The 19,135-nt window shown below is 43.7% G+C and overlaps 1 protein-coding gene across 3 annotated transcripts; it reads right to left on the reverse strand.

Annotated features, from left to right (window-relative positions):
- Positions 1–873: 873 nt before the first annotated feature.
- On the reverse strand, positions 874–17,370 carry LOC308481867 (malignant fibrous histiocytoma-amplified sequence 1 homolog). 3 transcript variants are annotated; one of them, XM_081014589.1, is made up of 11 exons: positions 16,404–17,351; positions 14,348–15,227; positions 13,174–13,465; positions 11,567–11,756; positions 10,179–10,369; positions 8,604–9,085; positions 7,818–7,975; positions 6,243–6,402; positions 3,503–3,573; positions 2,210–2,310; positions 874–1,376 (listed from the first exon to the last, which is right to left on the reverse strand). In XM_081014589.1, the coding sequence occupies exons 1-11, from the start codon at positions 16,420–16,422 to the stop codon at positions 1,359–1,361; spliced, it is 2,562 nt and encodes an 853-aa protein (XP_080870715.1). In that variant the 5' UTR covers positions 16,423–17,351; the 3' UTR covers positions 874–1,358. The 3 variants fall into 3 exon arrangements, 2 of the variants coding, with proteins under 2 accessions (XP_080870715.1, XP_080870716.1); XR_013988908.1 differs by lacking the exons at positions 874–1,376; positions 2,210–2,310; positions 7,818–7,975 and having other exon boundaries at positions 16,404–17,370; XM_081014590.1 differs by lacking the exons at positions 874–1,376; positions 2,210–2,310; positions 3,503–3,573 and having other exon boundaries at positions 6,245–6,402; positions 7,822–7,975; positions 16,404–17,366.
- Between the last annotated feature and the right edge of the window lie 1,765 nt (positions 17,371–19,135).

Genomic DNA, 19,135 nt, shown 5'->3' on the forward strand with positions numbered 1-19,135 from the left:
TTACAGAATCCATGTTGAACATTACCCACAACTAGTAAGCAGGATCCTATCACTGGCCACTTATGTGGACAAGTGAAATTAAAGGGACTGTAGAGGGCTCCTCAGTTTTGGAAGTGGGCTGCAGGCAGAAGTTGAATATGAAAACTCTATCCAAATCATAGCAGAAAAAGTGCTCTCATAAAATTCACAGCCCTTGAAGTGACAAAACCAAGAGCGGAGCCAGCTATAAGCAGAGCACTTGGTTGCCTACAGTGAATGAAGGGAGGGAGGATACTAATAAGATCTGGAATGAAGCCTCTGCCACCTCCCAGTTATAACACTATTTTCTCTGTACAACAAAATTCCCCACAAAACAAAAATCTAAAAGCTTGAAAATTCAATATGTGTTTATGGTTGTTTTTTATAGGGGAGGTGTAGGAGAGTTTGTTTCTGGCCCTCTTTATATGACATTGTTATTTATTTATTATTTTTATTATTTATATACTGCCCTTTATCAAAAGATCCCAGGAAAGTGTACATCATTAAGAAGACATTTTGCAGGGCATAGTAAGAGACAGCATAATAAAGTAATCAGAATAACATTTCAAATGTACTGTACGCAGTGCTGAATCAGAGGACTTATTTCTTGAGCAAAGAGGCACCAGCATTACTCCATTAACTCTTGTGAAACTACACTTGTCATTGATGCAGGTATTGAATAGAGTGTACTTTTTGTCTTGCTACCTGTCCAGATCCCTTGAGAATGGGCAGCTCAAACACTCCAGCTAATGTGCTTCTGACACGCCTTAACTTTCCTGTTACAGTAATAGTGTATCTGAAAGTTCTATTGTTACTATAATTGCATTCCCTAGTGTTAACATATTTTTGTGGGGGGGGGGGTCTCTGTGAGCACTTTGGGTTCTCCCTGCCTGGTGATACCAAGCACTGTATTCCTTGTGGCACTTGCTAAAAACATTATTGTGTAGACAAACTTACCTAGATGCTTAGAAAGCTGCAGGGGATTTTTAACTCGGAGGTGTTTTTTACAAAAATGTGGTATATAAATGTTATGAAACAAATAAATGATTTTTTTTTAATTGCATATAATCAACTTAAAGTGAATGATGAATCATGCTGAAGAATCCCTGCAAATTGTTCTGTAACTTATGGTAGAAGTTTATTAGATTGCATACTTGTACTTCTGTTCACATATATCTGTAAATAAATTGGCATTCTACCATGGAATTTGCATTGCATTTTCAACCTATGGTGGTCAACAGTCAGTTTAGAATGAAGCGTTTCTAAGGTCCCACATGAACCAAACGTGTCTCTGAAAATCTCTGAAAATGTTGCTGGCAATTTTTCTTGCATGGTTCTTGTCATTTGTCCAGGATATTCTGCAACAAAACAGGTAATGGGATAAAGTTACAGAAGTGGCCATTTTGTTAAAAGAAGACAATTTAAAATGTGTCAGAATTATTTAATAACATTTTATGCAAGGATACTCTGGGTCCCTTCACACCATGCATTTAAAGCACCGTGGTACCTCTTTAAACCAGTCATGGGTGCTGAGGGGTTGTTAGGCAACCCCTATTCCCCTCCAAGAGCTTGCAGTTTCCCATTCAATCCGTTTTACTAGGGAATTGTACTTCTGTGAGTAGAATAGGGATCTGCCTTTGAGTGTAGAGCAAGCAGAGGGGTAATCTCCAACCATAGCACTAGGGTCCTTAGAGGGATTTCCTCTCCATATTAGTACTGTCAAGATTTCTCTTTCATTATTGCAAATTGCAAATAAATATTGGGTGAGCTTTGCAGGGGCGGGGGGTTTAAGCTGTGCTAATAGTCAAATAAACATGCTATATTCGGTCACTCTCTAGGAGGAGTAACCAACATGGTGCCCTCCAGCTGTGTTGGACTACAACTCCCATAATTTCTGGTAAGTGGCCTTCCTGCCTGGTGCTGGTGGGAGTTGGCATCCAGACCTCTCTGGAGGGCACTGTATTGGTTACCCTGCTCTAAGGAATTGCAGTCTGAATTTCCCTAATTGGCATAGGGAATTTTGGGGAAACACTCCAGCACCTTTGGGGAGATAGTGATGAAGATAATATAATAATACACCTTTTAAAGCTGTATGGTACACTCCAACAGGACTCATCAAGACCGCCTAGACAAAAGTATAAATCCCCAAGAACAAAGCACAGTAAACAGCAGCCCACACATACATGCATACCTGACTTTCCACATGGACAGTGCTGGATCCAAAGGTGGCGTTGCCATAACTGGTGACATAATACTGTGCAGGGGCCTGGGCAATGCTCCGTTCACTTGGGACTAAAACAATAACATGGTTAGTTATCCAGCTAGTAAATGCGACCAATGACTGGGTGCATATTTCCCCCCTTCATACTCTTAGTTTTGCATTACTATTTCATATTCCCAGTGGGGTTTTTTGTGATACTCGTTGATAATCGCACACCAGTACTTCTTTCTTTTTTATGCTGCCCATGGCAGCCAATTTGCCGATACCCCACACTATTTTTATCAATGTAAGAGTGCCAGAACCTTTTCCTTGCTTTCATTCTTTTTAACTTAAAAAGCACTGTGTTTTATGATGCTTTGAGCAAGTAGAGGAGGCAGCCAAAGCACGAACTCTGGGCAGTATGCTAAAATGATAGCCGTAATAGAAATTATGAAGGCCTGAGGGGAGGGGAGCAAGGACACACTAGGCCAGCGGTGCCAACTTGAATAAAATATTGGGGAGGGGGTACAGGTAAACCCCTACCCAAATAATCACTCACATGACACTGTGCACACACACACACACACACACCATGCCCATCAACTTGGGAAGGGGGCAGTCCCCTCAAATATTTAATGGGGGGGGGGTCCCGAAGGGACTGCAGTGCCTAGGAGTTGGCTCCTATGCACTGGGCTATGGACATGAGTCAAGAGATGGAAAGCTCCCACCAATCACCTCCTTGCTGTACTTTGGCAAGATCCTCTGATTCAAAACACCCCTACTAGCATGATACTATAATACCAGCAATTACAGTAGCTCCTGCTTTGGCCACAATCCAGTGAAGACGTAAATGTGCTTAAACCCACTGAAATCAATCACTTAACCATTAGTTGTTGTCTATATCACCCTCCAACACACTCACAAAACGAAACAGAAGAAGCAACGGGTGCACTTTAGAGGGCAGTACAGTCATACCTTGGTTCTTGAACAGAATCCGTTCCCGAAGTCCGTTTGACTTTTAAAACCCAAGGTGCGGCTTCCAATTGGCTGCACTCAATCAGAAGCAGCAGAAGCTGCATCAGATGTTCAGCTTCCAAAAAAAGTTTGCAAACCGGAACACTTACTTCCAGGTTTGAGGCATTCAGGAGCCAAAACGTTTGAGTTGCAATGTGTTCGACAACCGAGGTACAACTGTACTTGACAGTCTCTCCTCAGCTCCTGCCCCACACCAGCCAGGTTTAAATGTGTCTACAGTTGAATGAAACCTGAAATCTCTGGTCTCACCTTTTGGTAACAGCAGCTCAGTTTCAAATCGAAAGGCACAAGTTCCACATGTTTTGATTTCTTCTTTGGTCCTTTGGAGAAGGGAAGGAATACCAAGGCAAGAGTAAACAGATTTTGCAATCAAAATATTTATTTATTTTTGGTAACTCTTCAACTTGAAGAATGGCGACACAAAGGCTGTGTACACACTACAGCACATTTGAAGTACATTTCCCCCCCTGAAAATAATTCTGGTTTGTTAAGGGCTGCTGGGAATTGTACCTCTGTGAACAATAAATTGTCAGTGCCCAGAATTCTTTGAGTGAAAGCATGGGCTTTAGGGGTACAGTATGTACACAGCCTAAGGCAGGGAGGTGGCATCTATGACCCTCCAGATCAGATAATTGCTGGACTACAGTTTCTATCATTCCCGACAACTCACGATGCTGGCTGGCACTGATGGGAGGTGAGTTCAACTACATGTGAAGGGCTCACCAGTGCACTAGGGATTGTATTCCCACATTAGTCATACTCAAGAGTACACCCCCTGAAATTTATGCACATAACTTAGGTACATTAATTCAAATGTGCTGATTCTGAGTAAAACAATCCTAGAATGCTGGACATACAAAAGCCTATTCAAATCTCACCAAACCACTGATAAGCTCTTGGGGGGGGGGGGAGTACACAATGACTGGTCTGACTGGCGAAATCTACCCATTTGTGTTGAACTAAAGCAGAAATGTTCCAAAAGGCTTGCAAATACCATCTTGGTAGTCAAGGTAACCCCAGACTAATTGGTGGTTGTTGCAAAAATGAGCTCGTATATATTTATATTCCCTTCCTTTGATGTACAGTGGTACCTCGGAAGTCGAACGGAATCCATTCCGTTTGACTTCCAAAACATTCCGACTTCAAAAGCGTGGCTTCCAATTGGCTGCAGGAAGCTCCTGCAGCCAATTGGAAGCCATGGAAGCCCCATCGGACGTTCGGCTTCCAGAAGAACGTTCGGAAACCGGGAACACTCACTTCTGGTTTTCGATCGGGAGCCAAAACATACGAGTTCCAGGGCATTCGAGAACCAAGGTACGACTGTGTGCTAATTGGTTTGCTTTGCTGTTGTGCTTATCTGCGGATCTTGGGATGCTGGGCTCTAGGCCCAGAGGCAGGAGAAGCTCTGGAGAGCTGCCTCACCATCCAGGTGTGATGGGGTGTTCTGGGCAAACCAACCTATGCTGCTTTGTGCATGAAGGCTGCATGAACGTTTGCTTGGGTGTGGACACCCAGAGCAGAAAGGAGGAACATCAATGCTGCACTTCCCCCATCTCTGTTGGACATCAGAATAGGGGAAGGAGAGAGTGGCCTATGTGAGAACATTTGTGGCTGGCTCAAAGGAGGCTGGCTGCTATTTCTGGAGCTTGACAGCTTTGAAAAACTTGCTGCTGGTTACACTATTCATGAAAACCTGACAGCACCTGAGAGTTTTAGCCTATCTGCTTTAAATGCTTTCAAACATAAATGTTTATATTTTACGTATGCCTTAGATCATGGGTAGGCAAACCTAAGGCCCAGGTGCTGGATCTGGCCCAATTGCCTTCTAAATCTGGCCCACGGATGGTCCGGAAATCAGCGTGTTTTTACATGAGTAGAATGTGTCCTTTTATTTAAAATGGATCTCTGTTATTTGCGGGGCATAGGAATTTGTTCATTTTTTCCCACAAAATATAGTCCGGCCCCCCACGAGGTTGGAAGGACAGTGGACCGGCCCCCTGCTGAAAAAGTTTGCTGACCCCTGCCTTAGATATTTTAAACATCATCTACTGATAACTTCTTTTAATGGTCAATACTGCCTATTTTATCATGAATTTAAAATACTATAGCAATATTTTTATGTTTATTTGCTTTGACATGTTTTGAAATGAATTGGTATTAAGACTGTTGTAATTATGTGTTCTTCCTTCCCCCCCCCCCTTTGCTCTTGTGTGGTATGAGTGGATTTAGACATACTTATGTGGAAAAGAGGCATGCAAACTGAAAGAACAACAATAAAAAAGAACTTGCCTGGCTTATCTCACAGGGTTGTTGTGAACATAAAGAAGTATTTGAAATGAGATAACTTAACATGTTATGTGTTGCCTATGGTCTCTTTGTGGGAGAAAGAAAAGCCTGATAGATAACTTGTCTGATTCATATATTGTGCAAATTACCCCCCTGAGGTCTAGCTAGAAGAATGTGAAGCCTAAAGGAAAAGAAAAAATCAAAACACAACACATCACACATCAAATAAGAGGTGATAAGAAAGATGGACAGTTAATTTGTTTCTTGATATCACTAGTGGAATCTGGTGGAGCAAAACAAAATGGCCCATTGGAAATATATGAAAGTTTTTAAATTGACTTTGATGCGTACAGAGCCATCCTCCTAGTTGCTTTGAATTCAGAGCACTTTGCCTCTGGGCCAACATCAGGGCTTTGTTTGAAATACACTATGTGTTCTCAGGGTATGGCCAAAGCTACTGTAGTTGTAACTTAAACATTATGCAAATAACAAAAGGTACCTGTGTTGGCCAATAAGAAAAAAATCAAAATCCATATTAAGGCAATACCTTTATTAGGCTAACCAAAATGTGCTAAACAATGTGCAAGATTTCAAGTTCTCCAGAAGCCTTCATCATTGAAGATGGAATTTGCTGTTTTTACTGCTGAAAAGTTAGGAAACTTCATGCTCTCAGGGCAGGGGAGCAGAGGGGTGAGATACTTACACTGTGCTTTTGTCATCCACATCTGGCCAGACAAATTCTGCAGGGCAGCCAGCTGTCCGACAAGGTGTCTTCACACAAAGATGGAGACCAGGCCACTCCTCCAAGAGTTTATTGCTGATGGAGATTATTGTCATAACAAAGTCCCACACCAACTGGAATCCTTTAAAAGACATCAGAGAAACGGAACTATGTGGGATTTTCTGTCTAGATAGTTGGCTAAAGGGAAATGTTGACAGATGCATCTTTTTAGCCAACAGAAGTTGTCGGCAAAACAATTTATCAGCAGAAAATAAATAAATTACCAAAAACAACAAAGCCTCCTGCAGTACCCTAAAGGCAGCAAATCTAGCTTTCATAGACTACAGTCCACTTCATCAGATGCATTAAATGTTACCCCAACTTGCAGGCGTATTTGTACATCATTGGGGAGGAAACTGTAAACAGTGAGATCAGAAGGGAAGAAATGCAGAAAACTGCAGGCATAATTCCTTATTAAGAGAGACTGTTCACAAAACATGTGGTTAACGCAAGCATCCTGGCATCAGCAAGGGCAGAGCCACAGCACACATATAAAGTGCATTCAACCCACATTTAAACCATGTGGCTTCCCCCAAAGAATCCTGGGGACTGTAGTTTCTCCCCACAGATCTACAATTCCCAGTATCCTTTGCAAACTACCGTTCCCAGGATTCTCTGGAGAAAGTTATGTGCTTTAAAAGGCGTGTTGGGTGTACTTTAAATGTATGGTGTGGGTCTTCCCTCAGCTAATCAACACATCATCAAATAACCCATTATGCTTATTTAATCCACAAGTGAATAGAATTGAAACCAAACAAGTCCCAAAGTTTTGCACTCGTTTTGCACTAAAAATACCCCACGTTTTGTACCACTCTCCAAACTGAGGAATTGATAAAGCAAACCATGGTTCCCAGTTAACACCCAAAAATCCAACATTGTCTGATTCACTCCACACTGGTGCAAAATGCAGGGTTTGTGGTGCAAAAAGCTTGGCACTGGTTTGGATGGGACCCCAAATTTCAGGGCACGTGGTTCATGAAGCTTTCCATCGAATTACATTTAAAAGTTGATTATTATCACTTGTGCGGTTGAATTGGCACAATTTTTAATCGCACTACATGTTGGCTCACCAATGCTAGGATATTTATGTTATCAACTGCTGCCACAGTTAGTAAGGTATTTATCTTCATCTGTGCTTTTCCACATTTCCTTTCCCCTCTGACCTCATTGTTTACAAATCCCTCCCCCAATCATGTATAAATCTACCTGCAACTCAGGATAACACTTCATGCATCTGAAACTGCCAAATTTAACCTATGCAAAAGTTTTCTGCTGTTTATGCCTGAGTTTGGTGCTGCCACCATCGGGTCTGTGTTGGCACATCAAAGCAAGCTTCAGATTAACACCCTAAAGCAAGCATGATCCTATCTGCTCCAATTTCCCATAAAAGCTTTGTGCTTGATATATGATAATGCTGGCTTTTCAGGTGAAAGACAAAGGAAGGAGATCATTTCTAACATCCAACAAAGTGAGTCAAAGTTTGTCCTCCTGTGGTACCTGCCCTCTCAGCTGGTTTTCTGCACCTGAGTTCAATGTAGCTATATCCTTTCTGGTTGTTCGCTTTGATCAGTAAAGGTTTGCCACTGCAGATGAGCAGGCATATCGCTTTTGCAACCCAGTGGGTTGAGAAGAAAGAGCAAGCTTTAACCATGAGCCTGGAAAGAGAGAAACAACAGCCAATGCCTTCAGATCCCATCATGGATGTGCACAACGTATTTCCTTGGGTGTGCAGCCAGGGAATATATGAATATACAGATAGATAGATAGATAGATAGATAGATAGATAGATAGATAGATAGATATAGATACTCATTCTTGGTTGTAAATGATTGGTTTAATTTATCAAACAAACAAAAGAAACTAAAACTTAACTAAATGTAACTTTTTAAATTAAACTTTACTTAAAAAATACAAACTGATCAAAAGACACACAAAATACCAAAATTTTGCTGTAGTGCAATTTTTGCTTGAAAATTTCTGTGGGAAATGTATGGATGTTTGTGGCTGCCCCAGGTTATGCAAATCAGCAAATTTTCATGACTGCGGCCCAAATTCAAAGGAGATTGCAAACAGCAGAAATTGGTCACAAGCTGGGCTATCACTTCATATGGCCTCTATGCAATCAGCAGTCTGTTTAACCAGAGCTTTTTTTCAGCTGGAACTCACCAGAACTCAGTTCCAGCCCCTCTCAGGTGGGCACAATTGCCATTCTAAGAGGAGGGAGGTGTTCTGGGTAAGTTCTGGCACCTTTTTTCCTAAAAAAATAGCACTTTGTTTAACTACCTTTTGAAGAAGCCCTCTGGGATCTCTGGGGAAAAGTAGACACGGATATGAAGGTCTTCTTTGTGGTCTCCTCCCCACATTTTGGAAACCTCCTCACTCTGGTTGAGATAAGTGGGAAATAAGTAGTGAGTTTCCTCATGGCCCTGTGCGGCTTCCCACGGCAATCCAGGCACAAACACTCGGGCTCTTGGATTGAGCCCGTCTGTATTTCTGACCTCCAGACAGATCTCAAAGTGCTCCAACAGGCTAAAGAGCTTCCCCTTCTGAGATCTGCTGCCCACCATTTCCTCAAAGACGTCTCTCATGCCGTCCAAGTAGAGCTGGTGTTTGAGCAAAGCTCTCATGGCCTTCTGGCACAACATGGCCTTTGACTTGAATGCCCACACCCAGTTGGCCCGGTCTCGAATGGTGGCATGTTCTGCTATCAAGATGTCCACAGCAATGCTCTCCAGCTGCTGCGTCAGGCCATACCGGACAAGAGTCTGGAAGAACAGAAGCATTAAAAAAATAAAATACAGGCATAGAAAAATTAAGTCTTAAATACACGGCAGGTAAGGCTCTCACTTTCCCTAGATCAGGGGTAGCAAATACATCCTTCAGATGTTTTGGACCACAACTCCCATCAGCTCAAGCCCAAGTGTGACCAGTAGACAGTGATGATGGGAGTTGTAGTTAAAAATATTTGAAAGCACCAAGTTGGGGAAGCCTGCCTAACCCTCTTAGCATATGCTACAGCTATTAGGAGTCATTGAAAGAAAATGGCTTCCAGCAAAGATGTGGTTGGCAGGCGGGAATTCAGAACTGGTCTCTCTCAGTAGCTGATACGCACAGGTGAATCAACACACATGCCTGGCTAGTCCATCCCGCTGTATTATCTGCAATCCTATTGTGAGATGCAATGCCAACGGTGATGCAGTGTTTGAAAGATGGCAAGGGGGGCCGGGGGGGACAGACTGTTCCTATAGTCCATTCTTTGCTATCTTTTCATAGCCTATTGATAAACCCTTTTGGAGCAAGTGGTCTCATTTAGACAGTAATTACCTGAAATCCCCATTTTGTGCTAGAACACAACCAAGAAGGTCATAAAAGTCTTGCATTCGCCTCTACAGCTTGCAGTGTGAACATGCTGATCTGAAGGACGTGCCTGCCTTTGGAATGCAAGGGATCAGGCGTGGTGAAGCTGCATTAGTGATTTCCTCAATCAGGTTCAAACTAGATGTGGTTAGTGGGGACAACAAGATGGTGGGCATAACTCCCTCCTGTAATGAGGCATTAACCACTCCCTGGACCCATCTAGCCAATTCCCACCTACTAGATTTTATAGTAGTGTATAAATAAAAGGCACAGAACATCCGTCTGTAAAGCAGTTGGCAACCTCAGGCTGAGCCTTGGCACTCTAAAGGAGTCTGTTGATCTCCTAGAAAACTTTCTGTTGTGACGTGGTAAATAAATAAATGCTACACGCTTGTGTGGCATCTCCATTTTCATTCCCCTTCTAGCTAACTTCAGAGAATCAATGTCTCTACAGCATAAAGAGATCTGGTGTGGAAGCAGCCAAGGACACCTGGAACTCACTTTGAAGATGGTTATGAGAATGTCCGGGCATAGAAACACCGTGCTCTCCAGCTGCTTGACCTCTTCGTACCACACGATTAGCCCAATGCGATGAAGGTATCTCAGGATATCCCGCAGAAGTTCTACATCAAGGTGGGTCAGGCGATACTGATAGGAAAGCTCTCTATGTAACAGACTGAGATCCATCATACCTAAAGGGCCATTAGAAGAAGACTTGTTTCTAGTGACTGCAAGGGATCCACAGAACAAAATACTTTGAGTAAGCAGGTTTGGGATCAGCCTGTCCGTAGAATGGGATGGATGGATTTGTCAAATTTGGATTATCTCCGTTTCTCATATTTCCACCCCTAAACTCATTTATCCACGTTTCCACATGACTTGGCTATTTATTTATAAATTTTGAAGAACGGCTGTCTGTCTTTCAGTTTGCGTATTGTTTCAGAAAGTGTGAATTAGGTAAGGTTTGTCTCCAGATGTGACCTGAATGTCTTTCCCTTCCCTGTCTATAAGTGAATAAAATGCTGTAGTTCTGCTGTTGGAGCAGAACTAGAGGAGGGCAGTAAATATTAAAGAGGTCAATGCTAATGAAGAATCACATCCTTACTTAAGCTGGCTCCTTCAGGTGGTTAACAACTATTTTGGAATTCATTGTAGATCTGGGAATGTGAAAAGGCTCCCATAGTTTTAAATTTGAATGTGTGGGGAGTTTTCTCTGTGGTCTTGCTGCAGAAGGGGATCAGGGCCATCAACCAGTGATCATTTTATTTTATTTAATATGCTTTATACTTGGTTCAAATGTTGTTATTATGCTTTAATTGGAGTTTTATGCTTTCACTGGATTTTTATTATTTTTAAAACGGGGGCCTGCCCAACTTTTCAGGCTGAGTGGACTATAAAAATAAGCAAATTGACCACAGAAGAGAAGCCAGTATCAGCCTCCTGCTATTGTCCTGAGGGACAGCTGTCTGAGAGACTGACTCAGAGACTTCGGTTCTCCCCCAAGCAATCTAGAGGCCATCACCTTTACTGCAAGTGTTTATGAGATGGCTGTGACGGTGGCTGTGTATTTCAGGGAAATACACTCTGTACATAGGAAACTGCCATCTACTGAGTCTGACTATTGGTCCATCTTACTCAGTTTTCATCTATGCTAATGATCTCCAGAGTTTCAAGGCAAGGGAGTCTTTCCCAAGAGATGCTGGGGAATGAACTGGGAACCTTCCACATGCAACGAAAGCAGATATACTACCCCAAGCGACGTCTCTTCCCAAATATTCAGAAGGACCCTGTTCTGCATCATGACTCCACCTATTCAAGGGCTAGGATCTTGCATTTAAAAGGGGGAAGAGAGGGGAGGCGCAAAATGCCCATTCATAACAGTTACTTGCCATGCTCTGCCAACTCTTCATTTTTTTGCACAATATTCACAATTGCAGCTTCTACTTGTTTGTAGATAGGGGGGAGCACTTGGATGACATTCGGGAAGACAGCCTCATTCTTGACGTGCTTCAGAATTGTGCCTTCGAGTGTTTTGATGTCCTCGTAATCCATGCAATTGACGGGAACAAGGTCCAAAACCTGGGGCAAAAAAATATACAGATGCCACAAACAAACAAACAAACAAACAAACAAACAAACCAAAACTCCAAACAGTTTACAAGCAAGCAATAGATGCAAACGACCAAAGACTGGCATTTTGTTATTCTGGTGGGCAGTCTATGGTTTATGCATGCTGGTAGCCATAGAACTTGAGATTCCTACAATCAAACTAAATCTCTAGATGGACATGAGATTCAGAACAGATGAAAGGAAGTATCTTATTCATAAGTGAACGGAGTCATTTGTCAGTGGTGGTTGGATGCATCCTCCCAGATCTGAAGATTTAGGCCTCAAAGAATCAACTGCTGGGGAACAATAACTTCAGGTTCCACTTGTGGGTGCCCACAGGCACAAGGCTAGCCACTACTGGAAGCAGGTCACTGGGCATGGCCAGAGGAAAAACAGGGTGGATCAACTCATATAAATTTTACCTTTGTACAGCAGGATAGCTTGTAATTCACTCACACACTGCTCTCGGTCCTGCATTCAGGCAAGTGAGAGACATTATCAAAGATCAAGGACACATTCCAGCCAGGCTGAAGCACTTGTGGAAGGTGTAAAAGTAAGGCCAGTGAGTGGTGTGGGCTGGCGAAAGGGGGATGTGCTTAGGGCGGGTCTCAATGGCCTGCAGCATTAGCCTCAAGGGCCATTGAAGGTGACCTGGTGGGACATATTTGGCCCCCAGATCTGAGGTTCCTACCCCTGGAATGAATGGACTTTTGGTCTGCTCTAGGCACCTTCTTTTGTTCTTAAGGTTCAATGTCGCAGCCTCCAAAATGTCTATATACCCCCCCAACAAAAATGCTGCTTATTCACATCCTACTTTTGACTAAGGAGTTGACAAATTGGGGGCCAGATGGCACCACTCACAAGAGAGCCATGTTACTGCCTGTGCTTTCTGACTGCTGTATGGAAAAGCACGTGAATCTGACCTTTGAATAGTTTGTAAGTAAACTATTTTTAACTTCCCAAACATGTTTTTCCCCCTAGGATGGTGAAATGGGAAGCTTTGGAACTCACAAGGACATATTTTAAAGGTCCAACAGTCTATTTTTACACATTTCATTTGCTGCATATTTTGTGATTTTAAATCTCTGCTCGCCCAAGGGTACTTGTCTCAAACCTGAATCTTGGCATCCAGGGAATTCTCTTTTTATCTACTTAATTTTTCTTTCCCAACCAACACACTCTTGGGAGTTTACATCACATCATATTCTGTAATGCAGGGACTAGAAACTTGTGGCCCTCCAGATGTTGTTGGACTCCTAACTCAGGTCAAGCCACAGCCATTGTAACTGATGGTCAGGGAGTTCTGTCCAACATCTGACGGGCCACAGGTTTCCCACCCCTGATGTAGGGCATCCTAAATATTCAAAATACATCACATTTTCCTCACCGTAAGGGTGCATTGCTCCATTTCCTTCAGCCTATTCCACTGGTCCACAAAGAACTCTGATTCCTCATTGTCCTCCAGGTTGGCAATGAGATGGGCTAAGGTGCTCTTTCTCTCATCCAGCATGTCCTGGATCTTGCTCATTATATCCTCTTTCTTTTCTTTAACCTCCTGCTCACAACAAACATCTATGTGAGTTCCAACGGGAAGGACCACAGAGTTGGGCACTCGCATAAAGAGGTTGTTAATCCAAAATCCAACAAGCTCCTTGAAGGAGTCATCGCTCCGCTGATACCTGAAAAAGGGAAGTTCCAGATCACTCACAGACTCAGCCCGCTGCCCTGACAGTGTGTGGGTAAACAAATTTGTTTCTCTAATATTGGTGGCTCACAAAAAGAGTGAGGTCACATTCACACTATGCACTTAAAGCACATGATTTCCCCCAAAGAGTCCCGGGAACTGTGGTTTGTTAGGGGTGCTGGGAATTGTAGTTCTCTGAGGTTAAAGTACAGCTCCCAGTATTCTTTCAGGGAAAGATAAATGCTTTAAATATATGGTGTGGATGCGACCGGAGCTTAATTCAGATATTAAGAAGTTGCCTCTGCTATGAGAAAAATATATTCTTCTCAGCTTGCAATTGTGGCACTTGTGAAAATATCCATAAAAAGAGAATGATGATGATTATCCATAAAAGTAATATTGATTGGTGGTGGCCAAGCAAAATAGATGTTGTCATCTTTTTTTAATTTATATGGGGTGCAATGATGAGTAGTGCACCTCAGTGTCTAGCTAAGGCCTCTGCAATAGGCTTTAGCCACCTCCCATTTAGAAGAATAGCTTGCAGTGCAAGCCTATGCAAGCTTGCTTGAAAGTGTTCAGTGGAGCTTACTTCCAAGTGTGCATAAGATTTAAGACTTCATTAGTTCACTGCTCTCTGATGGGCATACGGTACCAGCAGGGATAAAACTCCTGCAATTATAGAGATTCTGGCTGACAAAAAAAGCTAACTTCATACCCAGGAGTACAAATTTAGCCAAAGACAACACATTTAAATCCCATTCACTTATAAACAGGAATGTGAAGCACACATGTAAATCGACCCCGCTGGAGCCAACAGGACTTAAAAGCCACGCTCCCCTTTGCCCTCCCTTCACAAGGTAAGCAAGATGACACTTACTGCTGAAAGTTGATGACCAAGATGACCAGAGCCTGTGGGGTGATGAACATGTGGTGAGTCATATAGTATTCCAATTGGCCAGCGAAGTCCCAGAAGAGAAAAGTGAAGCCTTGGATCTGGAACTCGCTGATCTCAATCCCAACGGTCCGCTCTTCCTCTGACATTCGAACTATTTGCCTTTGCTTCAGGCTTTTGCAAATGGTGGACTTCCCTGCTAAGGACATCCCCAGGAACATGGTCTTGACTCGCCTGTCCTCTTCCGCTCGGCTGTTTTGCAGCTGGTCAAAGTAGCTGATGATCTGCCTGAGGCCTCCTGCGCAGACGTCGTAGGGAGGCTCACGGAGAGGATTCCCGCTGACCTTGAACATCTTCAGAGGCAGCTCCTTGAACATCTTCATGGGAAGCTGGCGCAGCTTGTTGTTATACAGGTAGAGCTCTTGCAAACATTTCAGCTCCAAGACTACCAAAGGGATAGCTAGGAACAAGTTGTTGGACAGGTTGAGGTACTGGAGGCTGCTGCAACAGACTGCCAGGTCCTTGGGAAGCCTATCTAAGCGGTTGTTGTTCAGTCGAAGATGTCTCAACTTTGGAAGGCAGGAAAAGACTCCCTCTGGGACAACACGGATTTGGTTCTGATTGAGTTCCAGCTTCTCCAGATGGACCAAGCTCCTGATTTCCTCTGGGAAGTCTATGATATCATTTTTAGACAAAACCAGCTTTTTCAGGTTGCAAAGTTTTGCAATCCCAGGGAGCTGTTTCAGCTTGTTCCGGTCTAAATTCAAGCTTTCTATCCCATTATTTTGCAGGACCTCAGGTGGAACCACTCGGAGCCTAAGTCTGGAAAGTGTCACTTCATTGCGGTAGCCTTCTTGCCCTTGATCTGATGAACAGAGGGCACAAGATACTGTGATGTATCATCAAGAAAAAGGACCATTGTTTCCAAGTGAGTAGCTTGCCAGACACTCTGCTCAAATTATTTCATGCCACACACACACATAAGTGAACGCTCCAGCTCTTAACCGTGTAATGCTAAACACTTTTACTAGGGACAAAACCTAATTGTTTAGAGAGGGAATTATTTCTGACAAACATACAGAGAATTTTACCGTACATCACTTCATCTGGAATTAGCCATTTTCTACTGCTTAGCTGCCTGGTTCTGAGTATAGGAGGGTAGTTAAATTATAACCAGGTTGCTGTAACTGTATGTGCACGTAAATGCAAGAGAAATTGGAGACGGGATGGGGTAGGACTTATGGTATGCTTAAGGTCCTACATAGCCCACTCTTTTATTTTATGTATGTATGTATTTATTTTATTTATATCCTGCCTTTCCTCTAAGGAGCTCAAGGTGGCAGACATGGTTTTCTTCCTCCCTACTGTATCCTCACAACCACCCTGTGAGGTAGGTTAAGACTAACAAGCTGTGACTGGTCCAAGACCACCCAGTGAATTTTTGTATTTTCAGTCAGAAGTCATTCTCACAGAGCTCAACAAATGAGGCAGGATTTAAAATATAAGTATGCCCCCTACCACCAGCTCCCATTTCAATACAGTTCCTCTAATACTCATTTCAATACAGTTCCTCTAACCAGGCCTACTTCTGAACACATTATTTGAAAAAAAGATCCACTGTGTTGAACACAAAGGGCATAATAAAAGGGACTCATAAGAGACAGGAACAGCCTGTGCTGTTGGGGGCTTCCTCTGGCCTTTTCACTGCTGCAGCTCCCGTAGCTGAGGAGTTAAGCAGCGGAGTGGAACAGGTCAGCTTTAAAACACCTTGCCTCTTCTGTCTGTCAGTGTTGCAATGAGAAGGACTGAGAAAGTTATGATTCTATGCACAGCCTGTGCCAAAACCTGAACATATGTCTCTTGGCACAGGATTACTATTTTAAAGATGGCAAGTTCTCTCTCTCATCCTAACAAATGGCAGGTAGGCCCAGCATCAGCACCCAGCACCTGACCAAGCCCTCCTCCAGCACTGCCCCTTCCACTGTTTTTCTACTCCACTCCAAGCAGCAGCAATCAGTAGGAATTAAAGGCAGGTACTCACTAGATCCATGCTGGGCCATGTTGTTGTCCTGCTGCTCCCTGCTTCACAAGCCACGGCTATATCCTTCTGACGTAACCATCTGCTTTCATTTCCTCAATTCTCTCTTTCAAAAGCCTTTACCTCCTTCTTCTTCCCACAATTAATTGTGCAAGATGTGAAACTTTGTGTGGGGCAAAATTGAAGACTCAACACAGTTAAAATCACCACAGCTGTTTCCCCAGTATATGATTGCCAGTGAAATGGGGGCGGGGGGGATACACACACACACACACACACACACACACATTCCTTCACACTCGGAGGTGTGACCATGGCCCTTTCTTGCAGGGCTGGCCCAAGACATGTTGCTGCCTGAGGCAAAGGACAAAATGGCACACCCCTCATTTAAGGTTCTGAAGCCAAATCGGGAGGTGGTCAAATCTTACTTCAACACCATTGATGGGACAGCCTCCTCTGTTGCCCCTGAGGGCAGGAGGCTAGCACAGGGCAGGCCATGTGGGGTGTAGCAGAGGGGAATAGTTGGGAGGGGGCTCAAGAGGAACAGTTGGGGGCCTACAACCTTAGGCCCCCACCCCAGCATCTGCCACCTGAGGCAGTCGCTTCCCTCTGCTTAAGGCCAGCCCTGCTTTCTTAAGATTGTGATGTTGCTCTTTAGACCAGTCAAACTCCTTTCAGTTAATAACATCCTCTTATCTGGGGTGAAAGTAGACAAAGACCCATACATGTAGCTATCTTTCTGGCCTTCAGAAGGGAGGGAGGGAGAGGACCTTGTCCCCAGCGAAAGCTTTATGGCAGGCCTAACAGACAAAACCTTGACAATGTGTTATCTTCTTGCTGATAAGACTTCCGGGGTGGCGCCACCGGCAATGGCGGACTCCCTCTGAACTGGGGGACTAGCTCCGCGGAAAACGGGTCTTCTCCGCTACGGCGAAGCGGGGACCCTCTTAAAAATCACAGGCGGATGAAGCCTGTGATCATGGGACTCGGCAGGCACCATTAGCGCCCCCCCAACCCGCTAAGGAACCCACTAACGGGCTCCGAAGTGAAGAGGGGGAAGTGGCGCGGTGCTGTGAGTCAACTGCTATTTCCGTGGAGCGAAGCCGCATAGCCGTTGCCGGAGAGCACTGCCTTTTTCCTGGGACAATTTGGACTTTAAAATAAGCACCCGTGAGTACTTAGACTTTGAACAACTGGACATCAAATAAGGACTTGCAAGCAGGAAAGAATTGGACTTTAAAAATTTACTCTAACTTGGTACGGAACGGGAAGGTCTAAACAGGAAGTCAACCTTCCGTTCTTTTGTAAACAGAATAAAGCAAAGACAATTGAAACTAGAGCTCAGAAAATTGTTTTTAAAAGATTGGATTTCACCATTTAAAATTGCGGAACCCCCCTTCGACAGCAGGAGAAGGGGGGGATCTTTTTGGACTGTTTAAAGTGACTTTAAAGTGAAGTAACTTTCCTCCGTCCTGATCCTGGAGCGGGGTGTCAGGACTGACGTTTGAAGTTCATTGACCAAAGACAGGTTCGTTGACAGATAGCTAAAAGAAGAGGAATCTAGTGATTCCACTGTTCCCTTTCGCATTTTAAAGGAATATATACGGACAAAGTATCTTAAAAAAGGAAACTTTGTTGCAAGAACAAATAGAAGTCTTCCCCCTAGGGGGAGTCTGTGAAATTGCAACTGTGAAACTGTAACTAACTCCAGGGAGCTGGCAGCGGTTACAGATTACAACCGTGGGAACAGGCATCTGACCTTGCAGGACAATGTATTCAGAAGCCTTGTTGTGTGCTCTCTATAAAACAAATGCCCTACTGGAACAATTACACGAAAAGGTGAATTGGATGGCGACTTCGACTAGAAATTTGGAACAGGCAGTGGGAAATTTTGAACAGACAGTGGGAAAATATGTGGAGCCCACTCAGGAATTAAATCAGGAGAGTGTCTTGACAGAACAGGAGTTTTTGACATTAAATCAGGAGTGTGTTTTGACATGAGCCAACAGTGTGACGCGGCAGCTAAAAAAGCCAATGCAATTCTGGGCTGCATCAATAGGAGTATAGCATCTAGATCAAGGGAAGTAATAGTGCCACTGTATTCTGCTCTGGTCAGACCTCACCTGGAGTACTGTGTCCAGTTCTGGGCACCACAGTTCAAGAAGGACACTGACAAACTGGAACGTGTCCAGAGGAGGGCAACCAAAATGGTCAAAGGCCTGGAAACGATGCCTTATGAGGAACGGCTAAGAGAGCTGGGCATGTTTAGCCTGGAGAAGAGGAGGTTAAGGGGTGATATGATAGCCATGTTCAAATATATAAAAGGATGTCACATAGAGGAGGGAGAAAGGTTGTTTTCTGCTGCTCCAGAGAAGCGGACACGGAGCAATAGATCCAAACTACAAGAAAGAAGATTCCACCTAAACATTAGGAAGAACTTCCTGACAGTAAGAGCTGTTCGACAGTGGAATTTGCTGCCAAGGAGTGTGGTGGAGTCTCCTTCTTTGGAGGTCTTTAAGCAGAGGCTTGACAACCATATGTCAGGAGTGCTCTGATGGTGTTTCCTGCTTGGCAGGGGGTTGGACTCGATGGCCCTTGTGGTCTCTTCCAACTCTATGATTCTATGATTCTAGAACAGGCCCAACAGGAATATGACTTTTCGGATTTGACAAATGAACTTGGAAAAAGCCAGATTTGGAAAGGAAAAGTCTGGCTTGGTTTGGAAATGGGGGGCT

Source organism: Podarcis pityusensis (assembly GCF_964106645.2).
Source record: "Podarcis pityusensis genome assembly, chromosome: 1".
Lineage (NCBI taxonomy): Eukaryota > Metazoa > Chordata > Lepidosauria > Squamata > Lacertidae > Podarcis > Podarcis pityusensis.

Bases quoted from the DNA above. Each gene is read 5' to 3' on its own strand.
- LOC308481867 (XM_081014589.1), bottom strand. The intron at 9,086-10,178 runs GTGAGTTCCAGG...CTGTTCTTCCAG, and splicing joins TTCTCATAACCATCTTCAAA to ACTCTTGTCCGGTATGGCCT. The intron at 2,311-3,502 runs GTGAGACCAGAG...TTATTGTTTTAG, and splicing joins TGAGCTGCTGTTACCAAAAG to TCCCAAGTGAACGGAGCATT.